The 16,143-nt window shown below is 44.7% G+C and overlaps 1 protein-coding gene across 6 annotated transcripts in view; it reads right to left on the bottom strand.

Annotated features, from left to right (window-relative positions):
* Positions 1-4,567: 4,567 nt before the first annotated feature.
* RHOBTB1 (Rho related BTB domain containing 1) overlaps positions 4,568-16,143 on the bottom strand; it is a 198,999-nt gene continuing 187,423 nt past the window's right edge. For all 6 annotated transcript variants that reach the window (XM_027840640.1, XM_027840644.1, XM_027840641.1 and 3 more), the window contains 3 exons: positions 11,706-11,794; positions 8,101-8,206; positions 4,568-6,485 (listed from right to left, as the gene is read on the bottom strand). In XM_027840640.1, coding sequence (XP_027696441.1) covers positions 6,316-6,485; positions 8,101-8,206; positions 11,706-11,794 — 365 coding nt within the window. In that variant the 3' untranslated portion in view covers positions 4,568-6,315. The remainder of the gene's footprint in view (positions 6,486-8,100; positions 8,207-11,705; positions 11,795-16,143) is intronic.

Raw genomic sequence — 16,143 nt, 5'->3', positions numbered from 1 at the left:
AGGAACCTCAGAAATTATGTAGTCAGATATTATGGACATGCAGCTATAATAATAGTTCCTTGATTACAGAGATTGTTTCATTCTTTGCATTTGTATCTCTAGCACCTAGGACAGCTCCTGGGACATAGTAAATACTTGTTGGTCAGTGGATAACTGGCCTTTATGTGGATGTCCCAAAAGTCTTAGTGCAGTCTTAAGGTTGAATAGCGTTGTAAGGTTTACAAAGTGCTTGGCATACATTCTATCATTTGAGACCTACAACAACCTCATGACCCAGGAGGCTCCAGAAATTATTATCTCCAAGAAGAGGAAACTGAAGCATTCAATCAACTTCTAAGTACCTTCTAACACTCTGCCTTTCTAGCTAAACTGACCTACTTGGGGTATCCCATAAAGGACATTCTATCTTTCCACAGGCTGTCCTCCATGACTGGAATGCTCTCTCTCCCCCCTTTAGCCCGTTGGAATTCCCAGCTCCCTTCAAGATCCAATTGCTACCTATTATAAAAAGGTCTTTCCCGACTCCCTCCTTTCCTTTGTCAAAGCCCTGCTCCCCGCCCCAAATAACTCATATATATTTTATGTTTCCTTATCTGTGTCCATGTGGTTTCCCCCAGTAGAATGATCCTTGAGTTTAGGGGTTATTTCATTATTATTTTTGTATGCCCAGAGCCTAGCACAGTGCCTAGTACATAGTAGGTGCTTGCTGAATTGAAATTAATGACACTTAAAAAGGTGGTCCATGTTACGGTGTCTCCTGGAGATTTTACTGGGAGCCCATATGACAAAGCCTTATGGTCCATAGAAGCAAGGCATTTCTGTTGAATAGCACTGTCCCTGATATGAGGAAAACTTGGACTAAAAATGACATCTGCTTCTTATAAGTTCTGTGTCCATGGTCAAATAACTCTACCTTTGTGTGCCTCAGTTTCCTCTTTAGAAAAACAGGGACACTACTACTTATATTTTCATCAATTCGGCGCAAATTCCTTGTACTAAAGTACTTTGCACAGTGCCTGGAATGTAGCTCAATGGATGCTTGTGGACTTGACTATGGGAGTAAGAGTTAAGTGGTTAAATGATAAGGGTGTGAAGATGTTTGGAAAAAATTCATAGGATCAGAGGTTTGGAGGTGAATGGACATTAGAGGACGATGAATCCAACCCCTCCCTTTTACAGATGAGGAAACTGAGGTCCAGAGAAGTTAATTAACTTGCCTGGGGTCACAGTGTTCTAAGTGTCGGAGGCAGGATTCTCCAGCCATTCTTGACTGCATGTCCAGCATTCTATCCACTGTGGACATTTGCCATATCTTCTATACTCTCTGCTATTGTTTAGCTATGTGACCTTGGGTTATCTTCCTCTATTAGGACATGAGTCCATTGACAGCAGGGGCTGTCTTGATTTTGAATTTGTACCCCCAGTGCTTTGCACTTAAATCTTTTTCATTCATTCTCTGAGTCTCAGTTTCTTCATTTGTAAAATGGGGCTAATACTACCAGTGACGCTCTCCCCTCATTGGGCTGTTGCAATGCTAAATAATAAATGAATAAATGCTTATGGACTGATGGCTCAAATGGGATAAGGTGTGTAAAGTGCACAAACAAAGCCTCAGAAGCCAGCTAGAGCCAGGGCTGGCATGTTGCTGCCCACCCCCCTCCTCTTTCACCACACCCTAGGCTGCTTCCTCTCTGTGTTTGGGGGAGCCACAGCCTTGCTTGGCATTCTCTTGAGTGTCATCCATTTCTGAATCATTTCCATCATTTCCATATTTTGTAGACAGTCACCTGTAAATACGCCTTTGATGCACCACCCTCATTGGACCTGTTCTAAAAGACTAGGAGCCTAAATAGCCTGAAGCAAAGACAGGCACAGTTTCTGGGGACATCGTGTGCTTTTAAAAGTCAGCTCAAGGGAAAAGCATTTTTTCCCTTTCCTCCAGCAATGTTCTTGGGGAGGGAGGCTGGTCCCATGGTTACACTTCAAGATTTCTTTCCAAGCCCAAACATTTTGGGTGGCACAGGACACCAGAATTCTATTGGAAAAAGTACAAAAGCAGAGCCCAGTATGCCCCCAAAGAAATGAAATTATTGAATTATGAAACGATTTCATCAACGAGCATTTTGGAGCAAAAAAATACACGGGAGGTTGAGAGGGCTTACTTCAGTCAGTTCCTGTGGTGCACTGGCCACGAGCTGCTGGGGAGGGTTTTTTTTAAGCTTTGTTAGTACTCAAACACACGCACATAGATGCTGAAAATGAGGCCAACTCCATAGCTCTGAATCACATTTTTAGCAGTGTTAAATTCCTCTGAAGGAAAAGAAAAGCCAACCCCAAACCAAATTGAAATCATTGTTGCTTGGTGCTTGGGTGTATGTGGAGGGTATCCAGTTTATGTTGCAATATTCATAGGGATACATCCCCAAGTATACTCAAGTGATGGTGATACCGGCAGGATGTGGGGTTTGCTTCAATTACAAGCACTCATTATATACGTTGTATGCTCCAGGTACTAGGTAAGGGGGACAGAGGGATGAAAGTCAAACTGCCCTTGCCCTGGAGGGCAAGAAAGGGAGCAATATGGACAGACCAGGAAATAAGAAAAAAAAAGTTGATATCATTGTTCACTTGTTTTAGTTGCGTCTGACTCTTTGTGACCCCATTTGGGGTTTTCTTGGCAAAGATACTAGAGTGGTTTGCCATTTCCTTCTCCAGCTCACTTTGCAGATGAAGAAACCAAGGCAAACAGGGTAAAGTGACTTTCCCAGGGTCACACAGCTAGTAAGTATCTGAGGCTAGATTTGAACTCAGGACCTCCTGACTCCAGGCCTGGCATTCCATCCACTGCACCACATAGCTGCCCTCCCCCCAAAAAATGCAGAAAGAAATTTGAGGAATGTGGGGCAGCAATTTACAGTCTGGGGGAACAGGCAAGACCTCTTGCAGAAGGTGTCTGTGGCTGGATTTGAACTCAGGTATTTCTCTGACTTTACTCAGGGGTCCAATGGATTACATATAGAATTAGGGTTAGGACCCCATACAGCACTAAGCACCTGGTCTAGTACATAGTAGGCACATAATAAATGCCTATTGACTGACTCATGTAACCCTTAGCCTAAATCCTAAGCTCCTTTCACAACAAACTACTTTGAAACGATCCCCTTGATTTTCTAGGACTCTGCCCAGGCCCCCAGACTACGTTTTATGTTTTTTCTATCTGCTTATGTGTGTATGATAGAATAGAAGCTCCCTGAAGGCAAGTGCTCTTTTTGTTTCTGTTCATTCTGTATCTGTATCCTCAGGGGGCAGCAAACCCTCAATAATTGTTCATTGAAGGAATGGATTCCAAAAGGCATTCCCTAATCCCTCAACCTCAGGATCACAGCTTCTAGACCTCCAAGGCATTTGAGAGTGTCTAATCCAAGCCCCTCAGACCAAGAAATTGGGGAGGGGGGAAGGATTGGCCTCATTCCTGGAGTGAAGGATTGTCTTCACGGCACCTATCCAACATCATTCCATGCCATTGCCGGGTGGAGCTTTCTGTGGATGTTGTTTCTTTGTATGGAATGTAAGCGCCTTTAGGGCAGGCACTATATCATTTTGGTCTTTCTATTCCTTGCCCTTAACAAATTCATGTTGATTGCCTGGATCAAAAACCCCTTTCATAGGATCGTAGATTTGGAGAGCCAAAGGTGACCTCAGAGGTCATCATTTCCAACTCCCTCACTTTATAGATGTGGAAACTGAGGCTAAGGGAGGTTCAGAGCTATAAGTATCTGAGGCAGGATTTGAACTCAGGTCTTCTGGATTCTGCAATGTATTTGAAGTTTACAGTCTGCCTTTGCCACTGACTCCCTGTGCAAACAAGACCTTTTAGACTGGGCCTCAGAGGTATCCTCCTTCTCTGCGTCTTTGATGACGTTACTGAGATGACCACAAATGCTATGTAACTCTTCTGCAGAGAGTTGACAACCAGTCATGAGCCAGCATCCCATCCCAAGGACTGCTCTTAGAAGGCCCTCACTTGGAAGGGAGATGGGACTTCATGCATGCCACAGTCCCCTTTATCCAGAGTCACCTTTTACAACTGTTACAACCCTGCTATTGTCCTTATAGGCACAAGATACGGATCCTCCTTGGCAAACAAAATAGTTGGAGTCATTATTTTATAGCTAAACAATTTTATTGGCTTTCTGTGAAATAAAAAACAGAAAATGAAACCACCAAGGGTAAAGGCCATAGCCACCATTAACCAAATGAACCAGCCACTTGGTTTCAGCAGCTGAGAACAAAGTCAAGTGGAGATTATTGCATATACCCCAGGGCCACCAAGATCCATCCATGGTTGGTTTTTTTGTTTTGTTTTGGCAAGATTACACTCAAACAAGAGCTTTGATTATACAAAACTGACTAGCAATTTTTGTTAAAAACCCAACTGCTATGATAGAAGAGATGTTAATTTTTTACTCATCTTGGCTTTTACCCTCCCAATCTTATTCCCCTCTTGCCTACCCCATCTCCGAAGCAATAATGTATTAGCTACTATACCGGTATCATTCTCTTTCTATAGATCTCCTTTATCAAGGGATGGTGCAAACTGCCAGGGTTGGGGGGGGGGTACCAAATACTCTTCTGATTTTCTTTCAAGGAGTCTCTCCTATAAGCTTAGGTCCCTGATGTCATCCAATGCTAAGTAGTTTCCATTGCCCTGGGGTGCTGCTACAGCCAGGAATAAATATCCATCTCTAACCTGAATACATATATTTTAAAAATGCATATGGCTGTCATCTGGAAATTCTTCCCTGATCTGCAGCACTGGGGTTTGTGTTCAACTGCCTCTTCTTATAACCCTAAGATGAAAAAAAAAAGAGTCCTTTCATGTTAGCATACCAAGCGACAATGGGAACCAACCCTGACCCCGCCACACCCAGGACCATTGTGGGTATGCAGCTGAGTCCTTGGAATTCTGTTTCATATGGGCTGGTCATTTCTGTTATGGAGATGTCAATGGGAGACTACTCAGCTAAAAAGCTTCCAAGTTCCTGACCCTCTGTTCCAGCTCAGACTGGCAAAACAGCCATGCCTAACTCATGAAGGACTTGCTTCCAAACCCGTAGAGTTCTCAGTGAGTCTTCAGCTCTCCTAGTCTCCAATAAGATGCCCCCTTTCCCAGGTGTCTTCAGCCTTTAGAAGAGATGCCAGGCTTCCTGACTCTTAAGATGCAGCTGAACGAATTTTCCTTGGTAAGAATGAAAGAGAGGAACTGAATTCCATGAGGGAATCCATGGGGAAGGGCAGTGCTGAGCAACCCAGCTCAGGGGGGCGAGATGTGAGCACGCTGAATGGATGAGCCAAGGGCCTGGAACGCACCCTGTCAACAACGTCTGATTCCAGTCAACAGAGAAAGTACACATGCAGAGACCCTGCAAATATCAAGGAATACCCCACCCCAACTGCCATGACAACCACCCAAAAACTAACAGCATAATTCTCTTTCTTTGTATTCAGGTCCATCAGTGAGTTGGCCCTGGATAATGCTGGGATTTAATAAGCCCTTCTAATGATTATGAAGATTATCCTCTTCAACCTAGACACTTTCAACAACAGAATATTTGATATCACTATATTTTACATGGCACACATAATCATATAATTACTACCACTTACACAGCAAATACTGTAAATACCCGCTCCTGGAGTTGACTTGTTAATTATACCAATGTTGCTTAGAAGGACAAAGATTAAATACTCCCTAACTCACAGTTTGGGGAATTTCATTCTAACACTTTCCTTCCAACTGTGGGAATAACTGTCTCATTATGTAATGATGCCTCAGTGCTCATGTCCATCTGTGGGCCAACAGTTACAACTTAATCATGGGGCTGGCTCCTCGTGGTTAATTTGTGGCCTGTAAAATTAAGCAATACATAGTATTTTAGTCTCAACAAAATTCACAAGACCATAGAAAAATATTTTTTTTTCCAATTTGGAATTTGAAATGTGAATGCTGGATTTTCTGTATAAAAAGAAATTGTCATAATGGACTAAGTTTATCACGCTCCCTAACCAAAAATATACATATTAGTCGAAGGAATGCAGTTTAAGCAACAGCGTCGGTCATCCAGGCTCATTTCTAGGGAGATTGTGCTTTGTTATTTCTGGAAGGTAAACGCACAGATGGAGAGTCCAAACAGCGCCTGAAACCCTGACCTTCATCTCATCTCTACGACGACGACTAATTTTACAGTATTGTTGTGGTTGTTGCTGTTGTTGGGGGGATGGGTGGGTCTTTCCTGGGGTTCTCTCCTTGCTCGCTCAGGCGACCGTGGCAGCCGAGTGCCAGAAGCACCATTTCCGTCTGGAGTGGTGCTTATTCAGTGCGAGCTCTTCCTTCTCTCTTTCTTTCTTCACACGCTGGTAATGGTCTTCTTCCTTCAAATACCAAACAGGTGGCCAGCGGTGTCTCTCAAAGTATTCCTGATTGTCTGGTGGACAGAGAATGAGACAATGAGGAGAGTTAAGACTGTGAGCTGGACGAACCGCAAGAAAGGAGGTCTAGAAAAAAAGCGGGTCATGAGTCCAGAAAGAGAGTCTAGAGCTCAGACAAAGGGTTGGGTGAGTAAGTCTAGAAAGAGTATTACGGCAGGAGCCTAGGCAAGGTGAGAGCTAGCTGATAAGGCATGAACCTTGAAAAAACATTAGTCTAGAAAGAGTGTTAGATTATGGGGCTAGAAAAAGAGTTCTTGAGTGTGAGTCTAGAAAAAAGTAGCATCCAGCCAAGAGCCTAGAAGAAGTCTTGGGTTATGCTTTTAGACTAATTGCTAGGTCATGATGCTAGAAACAAATGCTAGGACTGTGAGTCTAGAAATAATGTCAAGTCTAGAAAGAGACTTGGACAGCAACTCTAGGAAAATCTTCAGGCTGAAAGCCTGGAAAAGAACTGGACTGAGGTTTTTAAAAAAATATTAGGCCACGAGTCAAGAAAAAGGATTAGACTTGGAATTGGGATCAGGGTTATGAGTCTTGAAAAAAGCATTAGGTTGAGTCTAGAAAAAGTGCTGGACCCGAAAGCTAAAAATATCAGTTGTTAATCTAGAAAGAGTGCTATGCAGAGAGCCTAGGAAAACTGCCAGGCTGTGATCCCAGAAAAAGTGCCCACCTGCAAGTCTAGGAAAAAAACAAAACAAAACACTAAGTCACAAGTTTCGAGAAAGTCTTGTGTTAGGTATGAGACCAGAGGGGAAAAAATTGGATGATGAGTCTAGTAAAAGCATTAGGTGGTGAGACTCAAAATAGCACAGGGCCAAGAGCCAATTAAAAATATGAGGCCTTGAGAGGAGTAAAAAGTGCCAGGATGCAAATTTAGAAAAAACTATTGTGTAGTGAGTCTAGAAAAAGTGTTTTGTTGTGAGGCAAGAAAAGATGCCAGGCTTTGGGTCTAGAAAGAAAATTTGAGAGTCTCTAGAAGCACTGGGCAGTAAGCAGAAGAACAAAGGGCCAAACCCTGAGTCTGGACAAAGGGCCATGTTCCGAGTCTAGAAAATGCACCAGGCCACAAACATATAAAAAAAAAATCTGGGCTGCAAGTCTAGAGGGTTACAACCTAAGTGTATGTTATTCTGTGATTCCAGAGAAAGGCAGACTGATTCTAGAGCAGTGAGTGGCTCCTCACTTGTGGACCGACAGAGATTGATGACTCTATGCCCACCATGCACTTGTCACGGGACGCCATCAAACTATTCAGTATGACTCTATCTCTTAGAAAAGCACCCACGGCTTCTGGAGACTGAATAATGAAGCTCCTGCACCTTGGCGTGCGTCGATTAGCTTGAAAAAGTACATATAAAGTTATGACGTATGCTCCCAGGAAGATACTATTTCTAGCCAATGTGATGTCCCCTTCCAGGAGAGAGGAGGGGAGGAAAATGGGAAGGGAGGGAGGAAAAAAGGAGTGAGGAAAGAAGGGCATCTTGATTCTGAGAGTTCTCAACTAGCCCCGCAGCAATCTTCCTCTATTTTCTCTGCTGCCTTTCCAAGGACACCAAGAACCAGGGGCACCATCAAGGAGTCTGGGGTCTCTAGGACAATTGCTTCTCTCACCTGGAGATTTTGCTTTGATTTCCTTGCGAAACTTGGCGCAAACACTGTTGTAGTTGGTGCAGATGTAATGAAGGCACCACGCTGCCAACTGATGGGCATTGTGAAACTGCGGGGAGGAGAGGAGAAAGGTCACTCAGTGCCCTGAAGTCTGGGCACAAAGAAGGAAGGGGTGAGTGGGGAAGTGGGGAAAAGGCTTTGTTGTTGGGGGAACATTCGGTGCATCGACTTTCAATGACTATAGGTCAGGGGCTAAGCTCTGAGGATACAATCCTTGCCCTCATACAGCTTACACTCTACTAGAGGACCAAGTTAAAAAATATAAAAACCAAGTCTCTGTGTTGGGGGGGGGGAGCAGCACTGTCAGGCTGGGGGAACAGGAATGGCCCGCATGTCCAAAGGAGCACCTGAGCTGAGCCTTGCAGGGAGTGGAGGGTTCCCAGAGGTGAGAAGGTACAGGAAACAGACTGGGCAAAACCACAGAGGGGGCGGCTAGAAGGCCAGATCATAGGCTCAGACCTTGAAGAGCAGTGAATCCAACCCCCTCATTTTCTGGGGATGGGAGGGGGATGGGGAGGAGCTGAAGCCCAGAGAGAAAGGAAGGGAGGTCACTGACAAAGCCAGGAGTCCCACTTGGCTCCTCTCTTCCTAATACCCTGCACCATGAGGATTGTTACTGAGGGTCCAGAAAAAGAGACTTCTGGGGCAGCTAGGTGGTGCAGTGGATACAGCACCGGCCCTGAAGTCAGGAGGACCTGAGTTCAAATCTGGCCTCAGACCAAACACTTGACACTTACTAGCTGTGTGACCTTGGGCAAGTTACTTAACCCCAATTGCCCCCCCCCAAAAAAAGAGACTTCTTCTTTTGTATTTGGGATTTAGATTCCATTTGGACAACAAGCATGTTTTAAGCGCAATGGGCTACATGCTAGAGATACAAAGAAAGGCAAATTTGTGGACCTTTGCTTTTGTTTGTTTTGTTTTGTTTTTGAAGGTAGTTGGAGTTAAGTGACTCGCCCAGGGTCACACAGCTAGTAAGTGTCAAGTGTTTGGTCTGAGGCCAGATTTGAACTCAGGTCATCCTGACTTCAGGGTTGGTGCTCTATCCACTGCGCCACCTAGCTGCCCCTATGGACTCTTGTTTTTAAGAAGCTCACTTTTTAACAGGAGTGAGAACATAGAATTAATCACCATCCTCCTCCTCCTCATTTACATACAGAACAGATGAATGGTAATGTGAAAGGGGAAGGTTCTAGGAGCTGGGAGGACCAGGAAAGACCTCCTGTAAAAAGGGAAGCCAGGGAAACTGAGGCAGAGGTGGAGGGAGAGCATTCCAGGTATGGGGGACAGGCACTGTAAAGGCATGGAGTCAGGAGAGGATGAAATGTCTTCTAAGAGGGGCAGCAGAGAGGGCAGTGTAGCTGGATGACAGACTGTATGGGGGGGAGTAAAATATAAGACTGAAAAGGTCAGAAAGGGGCAAATTGTGAAGAGTTTTAAATGCCCCGCGAGGGGCCTTCTCTTTGACCCGGGGATAAGTGATAGGGGACCCTTGGAGGTTAACGGTTGGGAGGGAGGTGACGCGGGCAGACCGACGCTACAGGAAAATCCTCCTGGCAGTTGAATGGAGGATAAATTGGAGAAGCGGGAGAACTGAGGCAGGGACACCAATAAGCAATGGTCCAGGAGAGAGGTGGTGGCTGTCTGAGCAGGGAGAAAAGGGACCATATGAGAGATGTTGGGAAGTAAAAATGACAAGACTTGGTAAGAGACTGGAAATGTGAGGTGAGTTGGAGAGACGTCGTTGAGGATGACAATGAGGTTACAAACTTGGATGACTGGGAGAATACTGCTGTCATCTGCATGAGTTCAAATCTGGCCTCAGACACTTACTAGTTGTGTGACCCTGGGAAAGCCACTTCGCTCTGTTTGCCTCAGTTTCCTCCTCTGTAAAATGAGCTGGAGAAGGAAATGTCAAACCACTCCAGTGTCTCTGCCAAGAAAACCCAAAATGGGGTCACAGAGAGTCAGACATGACTGAAACAACTCAACAGCAAAAATCACTATCCCTATGTTACAGGTGAAGAAACTGAGGCACAGAGAGGTTAAGTGACTTGCTTAGAGTCACATAGTCTAAGAAGTGTCCAAGGCAGGATCGGAACCCAGGTCTTCCTGACTCCAAATCCAGTGCTCTATGCTTTGTATCTCCTGGCTGTTTCTAACATAGGGGCACTCACTAAAGTCATCGTTAAGAAGTTCCAGGAAGCCCCAGCAATGGGATGTTCGAGGTCCCAAGCTGATGGGGTGTGAGAATGTAAGCTTCCTGAGGGCAGCTTTGGTTTCTGTGTAAGTACCCAGAACACAATACATTCTCAGCAAAAGGTTACTGAATAAATGGGTGTATGGGGAAAAGCCCGTACGACACTGATTTGTTTCAGAAAATGGAGCTTTTCTTTTGTTTTCTTATGCGTTCTTTTACTTTTTTATTGAATTGACTTCATCCATTCGCATTTTAAGTTCTAACCTCAGGTTTACACTTTCTGCCAGCTGCCTCTAAAATTGAGATTTTTTTCAAGTTATGATTTTCCCCCTTTTCTGCTTTAAACACAGCATTATGTTCCTTCAATTACTTGACTTTAACCTTTTTTTTAATGTATGCTTTTCTTAACAAAGATTTCATGACCAAACCTGGCTGAGGGATGACAAATTGGATCAATCACTCCAAGGTCCATACCTTTTTCTTCTTATCCGGCAAATACATAACAATTTAGGGAGGTGTTGATGGCATGGGAGCAAGAATTTGGGAAGGTGGGGTCTAGGATCTTTTTCTCTCCCTAGAAATGGCCCAGCAAGCAGCCCAAAAGGGGTAAGCAGCCAGAAACTGGATTAATTATCAAAGAGAATCATAATCATGTGGGACAAAGGGGCCTGGAGTTGAGGTTGGAGGATCTGTGTTTGAATTCTGACTTTGCTGCTTACTACCTGCATGACCCAGGGAAAAAGTACTTCCTTCCCTACCCCATCCCCGCCTTTCTTCATCCATGATCCGAGGGGGTTGGGTGAGAGCATGTGGAAGGTGTTTCCTAGTTCTAAAGCCTAAGATTGCCCCATCCTTTCAATCCACACCTTCCCTATTTTAGACAGCTGGGATTTCTGTCAGTAAACAAACTTCAAACTGGACAATAGAGCCAGAATGCATGTGCTTTAGCCCTGTACTTTTGTGGTGAAGGCTTGTAGGGTACATGCAGTTTGGAGGCCCAGTGGCATGACCTGGTGTCAGAAAGACTGGAGTTCAAATCCCCCTCAGGTGGTGGTGTCCCATCGTTTCCGACTCTTTGTGACCCCATTTGAAGCTCTCTTCGCAAAGATATTGGAGTGATTAGCCATTTCCTTCTCCAGATCATTTTACAGAGGAGGAAACTGAGGCAAACAGTGAAGTGACTTGCCCTGGGTCACACAGCTCAGATGTGTGCTGCAGACGCAGGGTGCCACCCTCTGGGACCAAGTGGTGATACCTTTATCTGGTCAGATGCAGGGTGGGATGTTGGAAGAGCATTATGACCACTGCAGGAGGGTGTGGGAAAGGTAAAAAGCCAACGGTGACAAACCTGGGCCAGCTCCAAGTAGGACAGCACTTCCCCGTCGATGCCGACCCCGCTCATGGCCGCTTTGGTCAGCTCCTGCACCGCGTGCTGCTCTGAGGGAGAAAGAAGAGGCGGGCACAGGTGAGTGCTATTCACAGCTCTCAACCACCAATGTCTCTGGAGAACTTCCAAGGTTTGCAAAGCACATTACACATTTGGACTCTAGGTGGCGCATTAGACACAGTGCTGGACCAGTGAGAATCCACCTACGAGCTGGGTGACCCTGGGCAAGTCACTTAACCCGTCTGCCTCAGTTTCCTCAACTGTAAAATAGGGATCATATTTCATATGTATAACGAACAGGTAACATATTTCTTGTCTTCTTTATAGGTGGAGGGAGGGAGAGAGTTTGGAAATAAAACAAAAGTTCACAAAGCAAAAATAAATAATAAATAGAATGGGAATCCTAATGGTACCCACCTCCTGGGGTGGTTGTAAGGATCAAATAAGATTGTTATTGAAAAGCGCTTAGTACAGTGCCTGGCATGTAGCAGGTGCTATATAAATATCATTATTACTATCTGTGCACAGTATTTTTTTTTCTTTCAATAGAACCTAAGCTCCTTGAGGGCAGGGCTTGTATAGTTGTGATTGTTATTGTATCCTCAGCACCTAAAACATTTGACTGATAGCTGTGCTGTGAGGCAGACGTTCCAGGTGAGGAAACCGCGTCTCGGAAAGGCAAAGGGGCTTATTGACAGTCGTCCAGCCGGAGCACTAAAGTGAAGAGTCAAACTTGGCTTTGCCAACTCCACATCCAGTGGCTTGCCCATGACCCACCTCAGCTGAGGCTCTTGGGCCTCTTCTGGGCAGCAGCAATGACACGTGAGAATATGCTGGTTCTCACATCTGGGCGACAGCCAACAGCTGGAGGACCCTTCACGCTTTCCAGCAGTCTGCTGCCGACTCAAGCTTCTTTCTCCATTCCTGGCACCAGACAAGTTGACCATGTTGTTCCCCCTCCCCCACTGGACTTGTGGCTTCAGCATGGGCAGCTCCCTGGGAGGAATTTCATCTACTAACATAGATTGGCGTCTTCAACTTAAGGATCTTAGAGAGTTCTAAGGTCCATGATGGACATTGAGGCATAGGATCACAGGCTCATAAATTTCAGGCTGAAAGGGTCCAGTCTCCTCATTTTACAGGTAAGGAAATGGAGGCCAAGAAAGTGTAACTTTGCTTGCTCAGCGTCACAGAGTTAGTAAGTATAAGAGGTAGATTTGAATTCAGATCTTGCTGACTCCAAGTCCAGCACCTGATATGTGTGTGTGTGTGTGTGTGTATACATACATATATATACACATACACATACATGCACATAAACAAAAGATCAATAAAAACAAGTAAATGTTTTTAATCGATTATATGTGTATATATAAAATCAATTAAAAACATTTACTTGTGTTTTTTTTATCTTTTGTTTTTACATCACCTAAATATTCCTCCTCGAGAAGAACTTTCTAAGGGTACCCTATTTGTCAGGTGCTGGAAATTCAAGCACAAAAGTAAGACACGAAAGAAATTTGCATTATACCAGGGGATTACAAGGTGGCCACAAGTAATACACAGGAGTTAATACAAAATAAATCAACCATGATTGGGCAGGGTATGATCAACTTAGGGGATCAGGAAAGGCATCTTAAAGGATTAAGCACCTGAACTTAGTTTAAAGGGGTCTAGGGGTACCCAGAGGCAGAGGTGAAGAGGCAGAGCATTCTCGACATGGGGCACAGCCTGAGCAAAGGAAAGGAGGTGGGAGATGGAAAGTCACATATGGTGAACAAGTTGGCCAGGTTAGCTGAGGCACAAAGTACTGAGGAGGAATACTGTTTAATTGACGTAGAAAAAATAGTAAGGATGCCAGATTGTAAAGGACTTCTAATGTCAAATTCAGGAGTTTATCTTTTACCCAAAAGGCAATGAGAATCCAGTGAAGCTTCTTGGGCGCAGAGGTAACAAGTACTTTAGAAAGATCAATCTGCCATCTGTGTGGAGAGGAGAGAGACTGGAGCTCAATCAGGAAGCTACTTGAGTAGTCCCAGCAAGAGGTGATGAGGGCCCCAAACAGATTGGTTACAATGAATTTTAAAACTTAGTGGATTTGGAGGGGGTAGAGATGAGCAAAGATACAAAGATGACTCTTTGGTGGCAAAAAGGAAGAATGGAGGGGCCCTCGAAGGAAAGGAGGGTGTTTTTCAGGAGGGAGAGGTAATGAGTTGAAGTGTAGGGCCTCCTATACCTGTCCTAAAGGCTGGAAAAATGAATCAACCAAATACAAAGCCTCTTGTTCCATAAAGCTCAGTGAGACCTTCAGTCACCAGGAAGAGATAACTGAGGGGCTAAATGAATGTGCCCCGGGACCATTCAGGAGCAGAATTTCCATTTTGTTGCCGAGCAATTAAAAAACTGGAATTTTGTCTCAATCCCAGTCTTTGGCCCCACTTTGGCTTGGAATATCTCATCTCCTTCCATCTCTTTAAATCTAGGATTCTTAACTTGGGGAACTTAAAAACAATTTTTTGGAAATGATTGCATTTCAACACCTCTTTTGTAATCCTCGTTACTTTGCTGTGTGCATTTAGAAGCCCAATTGTGAGAAGAGGCTCACTCCATCCGAGGCCCCAGATGGTCAGAGGGGCCCAGGACACGAGAAGGTTAAGAACCTATGCCTTAAAGCATGAACTTTTCTGGTTCTGAATTTCCACCTCTTACATGGGGAGTGAATTTCCCTCTATCCAGGTATTCCCGTCTCTTCTCTTCCAAATGATCAGGCTTTTTTCTCTTGAGACTAGGCAAACATTCACTGAACTTACATTGCTGAAAGAGATGAAGGCATTTACGGCCCCTTATGGACAACACAGATACAAGGAGGGTGAATCCACAGCAGAGTCTGGGGAGTGCGCCTGGGAGGGAGGCGGTAGACTCCTGGTGACCTCTTCATTTCGCTTACTTTATGATCTGGCTACTTAGCGTGTTTTGGCAAACATTTCATCCATTCTGCTTACAGCTGGTTCCCTGGGAACAAGTTTTCCTTCAGTGCTGCGTCTGAACCAAGCCAGTTTCATTTCATAAACATTTATCTAGCACCTAATGTGCGCAAGATTTTGTCATTCTCATGGCATACCGCGGTCGCGGCTGGAAGGCTGGGATGGGTGGTCATTTGGGGCTAGGTTTAAGCCTTTTTTCTTCTGTGATAGTTGTGGATATTGGCACCTTTCTGCCTCCCCTCCTACATCTAATCAGTTGCCAGGTCTTACTGATTCCCTCTCTCTCTGCCCCTTAACCAAGGCTACTGCAAAACTCTCTCTTTCCTCTGCAGATCTCCCCCTCCATCCATCCTTCATGCTGCAGCGGCCTCATTCTTATGCACAGATCTTCTTAGACTACTCCAGCAGAATTACCTCCAGTGGCTCTCGACTGGAAGCAGCAAGTACAGTGACAAGAACAGTAGTTCTGGTCCTACCTCTGACATCACTTGGGGCTAGTCTTGAATTCTCTGAGCCTCACTTTCTTCATCCGTAAAATGAGAGAGTTGGGCTAGACAGCCTCTGAGCTCCCAACTTGCTCATCCTCTGAAACCCCACTCAGGGCTCATTTCCTTGGTGAAGACTTACTGGTGATGCATCCCCCCGCTGGAATGACCTTCCCTTTCACACGTCATTTTACAACTCTCTAAACACTTACGTAGTACTGGGCTTTAGAGTATCTTGGGAGAGGCAGCGTGGCTTAATGCACAGAGCTCTGGCAAAGAGGCAGGAGTCCTGGGTTCAGGGCCCACCTCTGACACGCTGGCTGTGTGACCCTGGCCACGTCACTTCAATTCTTGGTGCTCCTGCACAGCAGGAGGTGGTGATCTGCACTGGCGGAGGGAATTTACTCCTGGAGAATTCTCTATACCAATAGAATCACAGGGCTGGTCAAAAAAAAAAAAAGTTACCCTTACTTGTTATAAGTTTCAGGAGGGCAGGGGCCTCATCTAATTTCCCTTCAGAATCTATGGTAGAGATATGCACACAATAGGGACGTAATAACAGGTATGTTTACTCAATTTGATGATGTAATGCTTTCTTACTCATCATCAAATTACCTCCTATTTACTTCAGGGCAGGGGCTCTGTTTAATTGTTGTTCAAGGTCCATGAGAACAGATACTATGTTTATTTTTGGATTTGTATCTTCAGTATCAAGCAAGTACTTGGCAAACAGTAGGTACTTAATAAATGCTTCTGGATTATTTTGCAAGGTTAGTACCTGACATACAACAGGCATTTACTAAATGCTTCTTGACTGACTATTTCACATGCCTGGGACCTAAAACAGTGTCCAGCACACAGTAGGCATTTAATATATGCTTGTTGATTGAATGATTGATTTGTATACCTAGTACCTGGCATTCTGCTATT

The sequence above is a fragment of the Vombatus ursinus genome, unplaced genomic scaffold (genome assembly GCF_900497805.2).
Source record: "Vombatus ursinus unplaced genomic scaffold, bare-nosed wombat genome assembly UNPS02014847.1, whole genome shotgun sequence".
In the NCBI taxonomy this organism is placed as follows: Eukaryota; Metazoa; Chordata; class Mammalia; order Diprotodontia; family Vombatidae; genus Vombatus; species Vombatus ursinus.
Note: the sequence above shows the minus strand (reverse complement) of the source record. Positions and strands in the feature narration are given on the sequence as shown.